The 12301-nt window shown below is 41.7% G+C and overlaps 1 protein-coding gene across 2 annotated transcripts in view; it reads left to right on the top strand.

Annotated features, from left to right (window-relative positions):
• Positions 1 to 12301, top strand: part of AASS (aminoadipate-semialdehyde synthase) — a 71021-nt gene that overhangs the window by 30824 nt on the left and 27896 nt on the right. For both annotated transcript variants that reach the window (XM_060020802.1, XM_060020801.1), the window contains 4 exons: positions 8720 to 8779; positions 8969 to 9036; positions 11469 to 11590; positions 11778 to 11904. In XM_060020802.1, coding sequence (XP_059876785.1) covers positions 8720 to 8779; positions 8969 to 9036; positions 11469 to 11590; positions 11778 to 11904 — 377 coding nt within the window. The remainder of the gene's footprint in view (positions 1 to 8719; positions 8780 to 8968; positions 9037 to 11468; positions 11591 to 11777; positions 11905 to 12301) is intronic.

The raw sequence follows: 12301 nt of genomic DNA, 5'->3' as shown, positions 1-12301 counted from the left end.
TCCCGAAGTCCACCACCTCAATTTTGAGGCGATTCGTTGTCTATTCAGGTATTCCACAGGTGCAGGTACATCAAGTTGACTGTGGAGAGTCAATCTGCTGCTCCTGAGGCTGCTGAGAGACATTTCCCGTTCTCTTCTTTGTTCGCACAGCTCCTGGGGTTCAGCTTTGGGTTTGGCCCTGCCTCTGCGTGTAGGTCGCCCTCAGGTGTCTGTTCCCACCCAGATAGGACGGGTTAAAGGAGAAGCTGATTAGGGGGCTCTGGCTCACTCACCTGGGGGAAGGGAGGGGTACAGAATGAGGGGTGAGCCTCTGGTGGCAGAGACCGGCATGATGTTGCAACAGCCTGAGGCGTGCCGTGTGTTCTCCCGGGAAGTTGTCCCTGGATCATGGGACCCTGGCAGTGGCAGGCTGAGCTGCACAGCCTCCCGGGAGGGGAGGTGTGGACAGTGACCTGTGCTCGCACACAGGCTTCTTGGTGGCTGCAGCAGCAGCCTTAGCATCTCATGCCCGTCTCTGGTGTCTGCGCTGATAGCCGCGGCTTGCGCCCATCTCTGGAGCTCGTTTAGGCTGTGCTCTGAATCCCCTCTCCTTGCGCATCCCGAAACAATGGTCTTTTGTCTCTTAGGCAGTTCCAGACTTTTTCCCGGACTCCCTCCCGATTAGCTGTGGCTCACTAGCCCCCTTCAGGCTGTGTTCAGGCAGCCAACCCCAGTCCTCTCCCTGGGATCTGACCCCCGAAGCCCGAGCCTCAGCTCCCAGCCCCGCCCGCCCCGGCGGGTGAGCAGACAAGCCTCTCGGGCTGGTGAGTGCTGGTCGGCACCGATCCTCTGTGCGGGAATCTCTCCACTTTGCCCTCGGCACCCCTGTTGCTGCGCTCTCCTCCGTGGCTCCGAAGCTTCCCCCCTCTGCCACCCGCAGTCTCTGCCCGCGAAGGGCTTCCTAGTGTGTGGAAACTTTTCCTCCTTCACAGCTTCCTCCCCGAGGTGCAGGTCCCATCCCTATTCTTTTGTCTCTGTTTTTTCTTTTTTCTTTTGCCCTACCCAGGTAGGTGGGAAGTTTCTTGCCTTTTGGGAAGTCTGAGGTCTTCTGCCAGCGTTCAGTAGGTGTTCTGTAGGAGTCGTTCCACACGTAGATGTATTTTTGATGTATTTGTGGGGAGGCAGGTGATCTCCACGTCCTTCTCCTCTGCTGTCTTGAAGGTCCACTGGTCATGTATTATTTACTGTGATCAGCGATTGACTGCTGAAATACGGTGTTATCTAAATTCCATTTTCTTTTTCGGGAAAAGCTTTCTTATTTCAGTATTTATCCTAAGCATTTATACCCATCCTGCTTTATTTCTATTGCTTATGGCTGTCTGCCTCAGGCAATGGTTCCAAAGGTATGAAGAGTGGCTCTTGTCCTTTTCATCCATGGTTTCACTCAGGAGCTCTCATACTAAAATGGGGCAATAGGTAGTGTGGTATTAATAAGTGCAACTTCCAGCCCATTTTCTTCTTTTCTTTCACAAATTATTCTATTTTGACCCTTTGTTTTTCCTCCTGGAATATGTCAGCAGGGAGATGTAACAGGCTTTAGAAAATGATGGTGGCAGGCATTATCATGGTTGGAAACAATATTATATAGCACTTACTATGTTCCAGACAGTGTTCAAATTACTTTATATATTTTTATTTTTAAATACTCGTGATCACCCCTTCAGGTAGGTACCATTATCAACCCATTGTGCTGATTAGAAAACTGAGACACAAAGAAGTTAAGGCTGAGAAAGCTTGCTGATGCAGTACTGGATCTGCAGTGTGTCTGGAATTGGTGCTGAGGGATTAAAGTAGCCTGAGAAAGAGAGTATAAATGCCAGGTTTTACTGGAGACAATCACTTGCTTTATGGCCTTGAGCCAGGCAGTCACTTCCTTTCTGAGCCTCAGATGTTTCACCTGTAAAGTAAGGTGGTTTTAATATATAATCTTAATGGTCCCTCTAGTTCTAACATTCTGTAATTGTAAATGTTTAAGTGGTGAAAAGCATGTGTATATTTAAAAAGTAATAATAAATTTACCTAGATGTTTACTATTTTCAGTGATGTTCATTCATTTCCCTCTGGTATCCTTTCCCTGAAGAATCAATAACTTCCTTTAGCTCTTTACTTGAATTTTTATTTCAGATATTCTCTTTTAGTTCTAAACTTTCCATTTAGTACATTTTTTTCTCTTTCTCTCCTGAGAATTTCTATCTTTTTATTTATTACGAGTGTAGTTTCCTCTGTCACATGGAGCACAGCTGTAAAAGCCACTTTACAGTCTACCTCATATTTCCAAAATTCTGGGTAAACTTGGGCGTGACATATATTGATTGTCTTTTCCCTTGAGAATGGATCACGTCATAGTTTTCTCGTTTTCTTAAGCTGAATAGTTTTGGAGAACATCCTGGATGAGTTGAAGAGTCATGCTGTGGAGATTCTGGATTGCTACATTTCTCTGAAAAGTGTTGATTTTGTTTGGTTTATTAACTTGGCTAGACTTAAACTGAAAACTCTGTCTCACCTGAGACAGGTAGCTCAAGTTCAGCTCTTTCATCTTTATCTGGATTGCTTGTAATCTGACCTGCACATGCTCAGTCCTTCCAGACTTGGACCAGAGTTTACATGGAAGTTGGGCTTCACTTTATCTGAATCTGTCCTTTTTGGCATTTTCCAGTCACACTCCAGAGGCTGTGGTGCTGTGGGTTTTAGCCCTGTTTCCTCAGATCAGAAAGTCAATGAGCTTGCTTGCAGGTTTTTAGCTCTTCACACCATGTGGCCCCTCCTCAGGGCAATGCCAAGAGAACAGCAAGCTCAACTACGGCACTGCTGATTTCTTCCGAGTTTTGACACTCTCCCCAGACCGCCTGCTATTCTTCATTCTCTGAAGCCCTCACGTAGTTAGTTTTGTTTGTATTCTGTCCAGAGTTTATCGTTGTTATGCGTAGAAGGGATGGTCTGTTAGAGCTTAGTCCCTACCTAAAAGAGAACTCCCCAGTCATAATACATTAATTAAATCAGCTTGACTCCAGCAGAGCTTTGGAGTAGCTAAAAGAGCTATCGGTGAGCCTTTGGCTTTAATTCATCTTTTGAATCTTACAAGTATGCATTTCAGTGCAACTCTTACCTTATTAGGCCAAAATATGGAAAATGTTGCATGCTAATTTGCCTTTGTGAATGGATTTGACTGTTATTTCTTGAAATGTCTTTTGGTTTGGCTGCTCTAAAATCATTTACCATTCTAAGAAGCTGTTACTAGCCATTTGCAAGTCACAAATTATTATGTTTCAAAATTTCAATTACAAGTTTCTTTCTTTCTTTTTTTTAATTAATTAATTAATCTATTTATTTATTTATTTATGTCTGAGTTGGGTCTTTTGTTGCTGTGCGCGGGCTTTCTCTAGTTGCGGTGAGCAGGGGCTACTCTTCGTTGCGGTGCACGGGCTTCTCATTGCGGTGGCTTCTCTTGTTATGGAACACGGGATCTAGATGTGCAGGCTTCAGTAGTTGTGGCATGTGGGCTCAGTAGTTGTGGCTTACAGGCTCTAGAGCACAGGTTCAGTAGTTGTGGCCCGTGGGCTTCGTTACTCCACAGCATGTGGGATCTTCCCAGACCAGGGCTTGAACCCATGTGCCCTGCATTGGCAGGTGGATTCTTAACCATTGTGCCACCAGGGAAGCCCTACAAGTTTATTTCTTTTGAACCTTAGATCACAGTTTTTCATTCCAATTTGTCCTTAATCAAAATTGCCATTCATTCAGTACAGTTGATCTCATACAGATGTTAGGAGAAAAGCAAGCCAATTCAATGAAATCCTTAGTAAAGTGTGTTTGAGGGTTAGCCCATGTAACTGATGAGGGATAAGTAAAATTTAAATAAAATTTTTCTTAAAGAAGAAAATATAATTTTTTTACATTATATAATAGCATAAAATATTAAAGTCTCACAGATAAAGTTATATGTAAGTATACAGCATGATAAATTATCACAAAGACACCCATGTGAACACTACATAGGTAAAAAAGAGAACAATGTTAACATCCCAGAAATCCCCTTGTGCCTCTCCCAGCACCGTTCCCACTCTCCTTCTGAAAGGTACCTATCATTTTGACTAAAAACTATGGATTAGTTTTGCCTTTTTGGGGAAAATTTTATTTTTTGAACATATTAATCCGAGTTTAAACTCACTTCTGATAATTACAGTGAACGTTTGGGTCTGTTTATGTTCTTTGTTTTACTTCTTCTTGGTTTTCAGTCAATTCTTATCACTTAGTATGCCTGTTTGGTTTTGATTGAATGTTGGATATTGTGTCTATAAAATTTTAGAGATGATTTGAGGCTCTGGATTTTGTGTCTTTTTTTTCAGAGAAGATTTCCTTTGTTTCTGACAGGGGGATAGGCTAGGAAAAAAATCACCTCAATTGATGATTCAAAGGTGGGCTTTGGTCCTTTGGAAAACTGATGTTTTTCAATTTACCATTTATTTAGAATATAGTCTTTCAGGATCACAAATGAAAATCTGGCCTTTATTAGGATCCCCTTCAACAGAACTTAAGCTCCAGTTTTTGTCACCCTATTGTTTAAGGTCAGCCGAAAGCTCTTCTCAGTTTCTCTCTGCTCAGCGTCCCAGCCATTGCTTCCACATTGGTGGCTACATCTAAGAACAGTGCTTCGATGTCTGTTGACAAAGCCAACTTCCCTAAGTTGTCACAGCTCCTTCCTTTTATATGTCACTAAGGTCTTCCAAACAGTGTGGTGGGATTGTCTTGGAGACATCTATCTCAGCCTATCTTTGAGCACTGGACATTTTTGAAAACTGATGAGTGTCTCTATGTAGTTTTAATACTATGTGTATCTGCTTACCACTAAAAAATTAAGTATATTTTCTGTATTCTTTTCTGATAATGGTATGGGAGCTATACTTAAAGTACCTCGGAGATATTGTGGGTTTAATTTCAGACCACTGCAGTAAAGTGAATATCACAATAAAATGAGTCACACAAATTTTTTTGATTTCCCAGTGCATATACAAGTTATGTTTAAACCATACTGTAGTCTATTTAGTGTGCAATAGCATTAAGTCTAAAGAAAATGTACATACCTTAATTAAGAAATACAATATTGTATATCAACTCTACTTCAATTAAAAAAATACTTTATTGCTAAAATATGTTAACCATCATCTGAGCCTTCAATGAGTCATTATCTTTTTGCAATAGTAACATTAAAGATCACTGATCACAGATCAGCTTAACAAAAATAATAATAATGAAAAATTTTGAAATATTGGGAGAGTTACCAAAATGTGACACAGAGACATGAAGTGAACAAATGCTTTTGGAATAATGGTACTGATAGACTTGCCCGACACAGGGTTGCCACAAACCTTCAATTTGTAAAAAAAAAAAAAAAAAAAAATCAGTACCTGTAAACCACAGTAAACTGAACACAATAGAACAAGGTATGCCGGTATATGCACTGTCCTATTTCCCACTGATTTTCCTTTTTGACTTGAGGTCCCTATGGACCCTGTAGCACTGCAGGGCACATGATATCATTTTGAACCAATATGGAAGTTTTGTTTCAGTTGAGTTCAATAGATATTTCTTGTCTGTTGGAACAAGGCACACATATAAGTGAAGAGAATTAAAACACAGTTTCTGACCTATAGGAGTATGAGGTCCAGGAAGGGGATAAGATGAGTGTGCAACTCTGCCGTAAGATGGAATGTGACAGCCATCAGAAAGATGCCAATGATGTTGTGGAGGGAGAGGATCTGCCCTGTTGGGAAAGTCAGGGAAGGTGACATTTGAGCTGGCTCTTGGTAGATGTATAGGATCTGTTCATTTGCATAGGTGTGGGAGGCATCCTGTGTGATGGAGACGGCAGCAAAGGTGGGAGTAATTTAATGTAAGCTTTCTGTGCGTTGTCTGGTCTGGTGGGGTTAAGGTAAATATGTTGGTTTTGTGTTAAAAGGGTCTTAACACCAGGATAAATAGCTTGAAATTAATTTAGAAAAGACTGATGAGGGACTTCCCTGGTGGCGCGGTGGTTAGGAATCTGCCTGCCAATGCAGGGGACACAAGTTCCAGCCCCCGTCCGGGAAGATCCCACATGTCGGGAAGCACCTAATCCTGTGGGCCACAACTACTGAGCCTGCGCTCTAGAGCCTGTGAGCCACAACTACTGAGCCCGCGTGCTACAACTACTGAGCCCGTGTGCCACAACTACTGAAGCCTGCACACCTAGAGCCCATGCTCCGCAACAAGAGAAGCCACCGCAATGAGAAACCCACGCACCGCAATGAAGAGTAGCCCCCGCTTGCTGCAACTAGAGAAAGCCCGAGGGCAGCAACGAAGACCCAACACAGCCAAAAATAAATAAGTAAATAAAATAAATGTATTAAAAAAAAAAAAGAGTGATGAGCCTCAAAGGTGTTATATGTGGAAGTGACGAGACATACCACATGTTCCAGGAGGCTTCTGCTTGCAGTTTTGTACTGGTCGAATTCTAGCAAGGGAGACAGTTAAATGCAGTGATCAAACAGCCTTTTGTTGTCTTTTATGTTTGCCTTTCTTTAGGTGGACTCAAGACAATTATTAGGGACTTCCCCGTTGGTCCAGTGGTTAAGTTCCGCGCTTCCACTGCAGGGGGCACGGGTTCTATCCCTGGTTGGGGAACTAAGATCCCGCATACCGTGTAGCATGGCCAAAAAAAAAAAAAAAAAACGAAATGAGGATTGGCATCTCTGAGGACTGCAGTGCAAGACAATTATTAGTTTCCTTGGGGAAAAAAAATCCATTGAACTTTAAGTAATTATTGCATGTATCCACTAAGGTATTTATTGAATATTTACCATTTTATAATGTAGTAGGCATACAGCAAGATGCCAAGTGCAGTTCCTACTTTCCAGGTCTGCCTGGGGGCAGATTTTGGTAAAGGCTTTTCAGAGGAGGCAATTCTTCAGCTGCATCTTGGAGACCAAAGAGGAGGAGTTCCAGGTAGAGGAATAGCATGGGAAGCATCTACATGGCGTGGCACAGAGGCAGGTGAGGGTGTGACACAGATACACAGCTCCACGCTGTTAGCAGGACTGAAGTGTTGGGTGTGAGGCCAATGGGAGGGTTGAGGCAGGAGAGGCAGAGCCAGACTGTAGAGGAGCCTGAGACTAACTTGAAGGCAACGGAAAGCTACTGAATTATTTTAAATAGGCACAGGAGAAATAATCAGATTTGTGCTGTAGATTGGAGATAAATGGAGGAAAGAGAGGTGGGAAGTAGTTCCCATGGTCCCAGTAAGGCCTAAATAAAGCTGTGGAATTAAGAGATAAAGAGCAGAGAGAGAGTGAAAAGATACACAAGAGTTCAGCGGTTTAACCATATACCGAGTGAAATGCGAACTCATTTCATTGTCTACTTACTGATGGCTCCTGGCTTGTAGACAGGGTTGGTAGGTGGAGAAGTCAGCTTGAGAAGGAAATACTCCAAAGGTGCCTGGGAGAAACAAGCAGCGGGGAGACCCCAGGTGTGTCCATTTCATCAGTTTCCCAAAGAATGCCCTGGCTTTGCCATTATCCCAGCAATAGAGAGCCTAGGTGTCTTATGTTTTAGACACACGGAAGTAGTTTTATATTTATTTTAATACAGTAAACAGATACTGTCTTGCCAGCAGCTGGTAGGTACATTTTATACTTTCGTAGTTGGATGAGTGCTCTGGACCTTAACCTATGGATAAAGAAGGAATGATCGTCTCATTGGCCATCAGAAGCAATCATACTGACTTATATGACCTTTACCCTTTGGCAGTCTATTCAAGGATTCTATACCTTGGAAGAAAAGAGGAGGACTGGGTTGCTGGGATGTTAATATGAGAGATGTGGCCTTTGTTGTTGGCCATCTGACTCATTCTTGCAAGATAATGGGAAGAGTGTGAATGACTTTTTGAGTTTACTAGGTCAAGGCATTTTCCTTGACACTTTGGAAATGTTGATGTGCCTATAAACAGAACTAATATTGACCCGAGGGAGACTCTCTATTGTAGGGTTGGTGGCTCTTTTGTCTGCAAGACCCATTCTCTACTTCTAATAGAACAGCCTGAACTCTTTTTTTTTTTGCGGTACGCGGGCCTCTCACTGTTGTGGCCTCTCCCGTTGCGGAGCACAGGCTCCGGACGCGCAGGCTCAGCGGCCGTGGCTCACGGGCCCAGCCGCTCCGCGGCATATGGGATCTTCCCGGACCGGGGCACGAACCCGCGTCCCCTGCATCGGCAGGCGGACTCTCAACAACTGCGCCACCAGGGAAGCCCCAGCCTGAACCTTTTGGGAAGGGGTAGAGTTCCTCAGAGGGAGGACTATGGTTATAAAGCGTGTGATGGTATTTACCAGCACGCTCAACATGACACATTTAACTGGTGGGGAAGCATAAGTTATTTTGTGCTTCCGGTAAGCGAACATGATTAAATTTTGGTTTTAGAGTTGGAAATTGTACTGAAATAATTGTACTAAAATAATGTTTTAGGGGGGCAGAATTCATTGCTTATAGAAAACTTCTTTTACCAATTATCTATACAATTCAGTGATTTTCAAAAAACTGTTTTCTAAACTATTTTCTTTCCTTTGACTAATATTTTCATATGGATAAAATAGCAAGAAGCCTTCTTTGCAATGTCATTTCTCTCTTTCCAATCTCATTTCCTTTTCAGATATTATCAGACGCGACACAGCCTCTTGAGAGTCAGAATTTTTCTCCTGTGGTGCGAGATGTAAGTTATGAAAAGAATTTCTTTTCATGAATGTCTTTTTCCACCACTATCCTTGCTCCCCATTCTCCCCTTTCCTTTTTCTCTCCCTGTCTTTCTCTGTTACTCTCTCTTTTCTCTATTAGTCATGAGCCCATGTTTGTGGGACTAAATGTGGTGACTAAAGAAATGTCTTGTATCGTATATATTCAGGCAGTGATTACATCCAACGGCACATTGTCTAATAAGTATAAATATATCCAGAAACTCCGGGAGAGCAGGTAAGCATCATTCACATCCTCTTGTTTAATACATTTATTCTTATCATGGATCTCATGAGTCCTTTTTTTTAATGCTTCCATGTGAGTTCGTGATGCTAGGATTATGCAATATGTAATTTTAAAAAATGTCTGTACATAATAGGAAATTCAAACGAAGTGACTGCCTGGAACCATTGTGAATTATTTTCCCTTCAACAGTAGTGTAGCATCGTTCTGGCTTTCTGTTATCCATGTAGACTTGGGTGTAAGTAAGCAAAACTCCAAAAGCTCTGTCCTTGTTCCTTCTCCAGCATTTTGCATGTTGTAATGTCTCAGCTATTCTCTCAGAGGAAAATGAGCTTGCTAACGCTTTCTGTGGTGCTTTCAGGCTGACTTTTGGTTGAGGATTTGGACTCTCTTTTGTTTCGGATAATACTCGGAAAAGTGAGCTTTTGGTTAGAAATTAAGAAAAGTAGTGAAGAAAGAAAATCATGAGAGGTCAGTTTCCCCTGGGGATTCTTACTAGGAGGAAAGTGTCAGGAAGTAATGTGGCAAATCTACTGGAGAGAACAGTTCTCTTAGGAAGATACTTAGCTAAGGCCCTGGTTTCTATAATTGGTTTTACTACTAAAAGTTTGGAAACATTGACATTTCTTTGGAATGTTCTTGTCTCCAACTGATTGCACTTGATCCATGTTTATATCTGCTCCACTGGTCTATTCACATTAAAAAAAAAATAACCCATGCACTGAATTCTCAGGAGAAGCCAGAGTGGGAAAATTAAAAGCAAACAAACAAACTGCCTGGTCTTCTTTCTCAGTTTTTCCACCTGTAAGAAGTAAATAAGAGATATGACCAGATCAAGTACTACTGTTACGCCTTTTCCAAATGTGTTTGTTAGCTTACAGTAATTTTTTGTGTGTCAGTGAAATATTCTGGCATGATACAAGAGTGTATAATTTGTTTTTTAAAAAAGCAGCTAGTTCTGTAACTCCATAGGAGAGTGTCTTGTAGGGGAAACTGCACATATTTGTTTTTCATAGTTCTGTGTATCTTTGAATTGTCATCATCAGATGATCTCTTTCTTACATTACTAATCCAATGACGTGTCTACCATGACCAGTCGCTCTTTACACACTATATTTCATGTAGCGGCAGGTCTGCTGGCCCCAACTGCTAGGACTTCCTGCCCTCCTTCCCAGGTAGAACCTTGTGCCAAGAGACTGAAAATGAAGATTGCATTTTGGAAGGAAATTGGAGTTCTCTTGAATGCCTGCCTTGTTCTTTTGTTCTCTTCGTTCCTTAGCACAATGATTATTAACCTGGAGCGTTTTGGGGTTGCTGATGGGGTGGAGAGTATTAAAATCTAGGAGCGAGTTCTTAAATATGTATTTTGAACATTTTATTTTTTGGACATCAAAATAATGTGTTTCAATTACACAAACTACAGAAAGTGCTGTTAGAGAGGATCTGTAATAGTGTTTTTTTCTGGGAGGTGAAATGGGATGGGGGTGGAAGTTAAAGGAGTCGTCCCCTCATCAGTAATATGAGTTCTGGGGGTGAAGAGGGGGCAGGAACATTTTACATTTAAATTAATTTTTATTCACTTATAATTAATGAAATGAAGTGAAGTTAAATAAAGGTTAAGGTTTGAGAGACATCCTGTCCTAAAAGATTCCAGCAACAGAGCCTTCTGCTTAAGTCCCTGTCACCAAGCCATTCCATGGTTATCTGGGACTCTGATTCAAAAGACATTTAATGAGTATCTTCCATCTTTAAGGCAAAACACAGTGAGCAATAGTGAGTTTATAAAGACAGCTAAGACTCAGTCACTGTCTTGGAGGTCAGAGTTTGCAGGAAAGACAAAGAGTTAGCTGTCAGGAAGGCACAAATTCCAACAACAGAAAAATTCAAGAATTAGAGTTCTGCCTAGTGACTCATGTAGGTTTCTACGTTTAACCCATGGCGTTTGTGATTTCAAAATTATGGTTTTAACTGTTTTCAAGTGACCCTGAAGATAAATCACAAGGCAGTGTCTAATATGATAATAATCTCCTCCTCAGATCGTTGTCTTCTCGGATTGTTGCGAGGAGTAAATAAGTTTCGATGTAAGGCCCCCAGCATGATTTTGAATCATGTCCCCCGGAAGGATAGAGTGTGACACCAAGTTACTCAGTTGTGAGTAGCCAGGCGCTGGGCCAGCATCTGCACCTCACTAGTGGTATAGGGAACTCATACACCTCAAAAATCTCAGGGTCTGTTGTTCATCATACAAGATCTAAAATAATGAAAAATGTTGGTATTGGGAACTCCTGTTGAGGTTCTTACTATAAGAAGTGTGGGAAAAAATAATTGCTTCACAGTCTAAGTTTTAGTCTGGTTTGGGGACAGCAACATTTTGTTACTTGAAATGTTTCTTTGTTCAAATTCCCTCACCCCCCTTTTATTTATAGGGAACGTGTTCAGTCACTCTCAGCGAGCACCAAGAAAAAGGTCTTGGTTCTTGGATCTGGTTACGTATCTGAGCCGGTGTTGGAATACCTGTCGAGGGACGACAATATAGAAATAACAGTAGGTAAATAAGCCCCAATTTTTAAAGAAGAGGAAGTAAAATTGATTTCAAAACATGGCTACTCTGTGAATGTTAGATGACTATCTTGCTTCTAAACTTTGAAAAATTATTTTTGAAGATGTTAAAAAGTGTTTTACTCTCTGACTAGTGGAAGGAAATCTAAAGATTGGATGTTTTAATTCTTGAATAGGCTCTGACATGGAGAATCAAATCGAACAGTTAGGCAAGAAATATAATATTAATCCTGTTAGCCTGTACGTTGGTAAACAAGAAGTGAAGTTGAACTCCTTGGTGGCAACGCAGGATCTTGTCATCAGGTTAGTAAATAGTAAGAAATGATCGCCATATATTTTGTTGTTGTTGCTGTTACTTCTCTTTCCTTATTTTCTCTCCTCTCCACTCTTCTCTTCTCCCCTCCTCTCCCCTGTCCTCCCTTCCCCCTTCTCTCCTCCTCTCTTCTCTCAGTAAACTTTTACACTCACATGTGCCTCCAGGAAAGTGCACAAATCATAAGTTTGTAGTTCAAAGAATTTTCACAAAGTGAACACATGGTGCAACCATCATCCACATCAGAAACAGAATATAATAGTATCCAAGAAGTGCTCCTTGTGCCCCCTTTTATTACCAGCCCCATCCTTCAAGGGTAAGCACTGTCCTGGCTTCTAACATAGAGATTCGTTTCTGCCGGTTTTCAATTTGTACAGTCGGAATCTT

This window comes from Delphinus delphis, chromosome 9 (assembly GCF_949987515.2).
Source record: "Delphinus delphis chromosome 9, mDelDel1.2, whole genome shotgun sequence".
In the NCBI taxonomy this organism is placed as follows: domain Eukaryota; kingdom Metazoa; phylum Chordata; class Mammalia; order Artiodactyla; family Delphinidae; genus Delphinus; species Delphinus delphis.
Note: the sequence above shows the minus strand (reverse complement) of the source record. Positions and strands in the feature narration are given on the sequence as shown.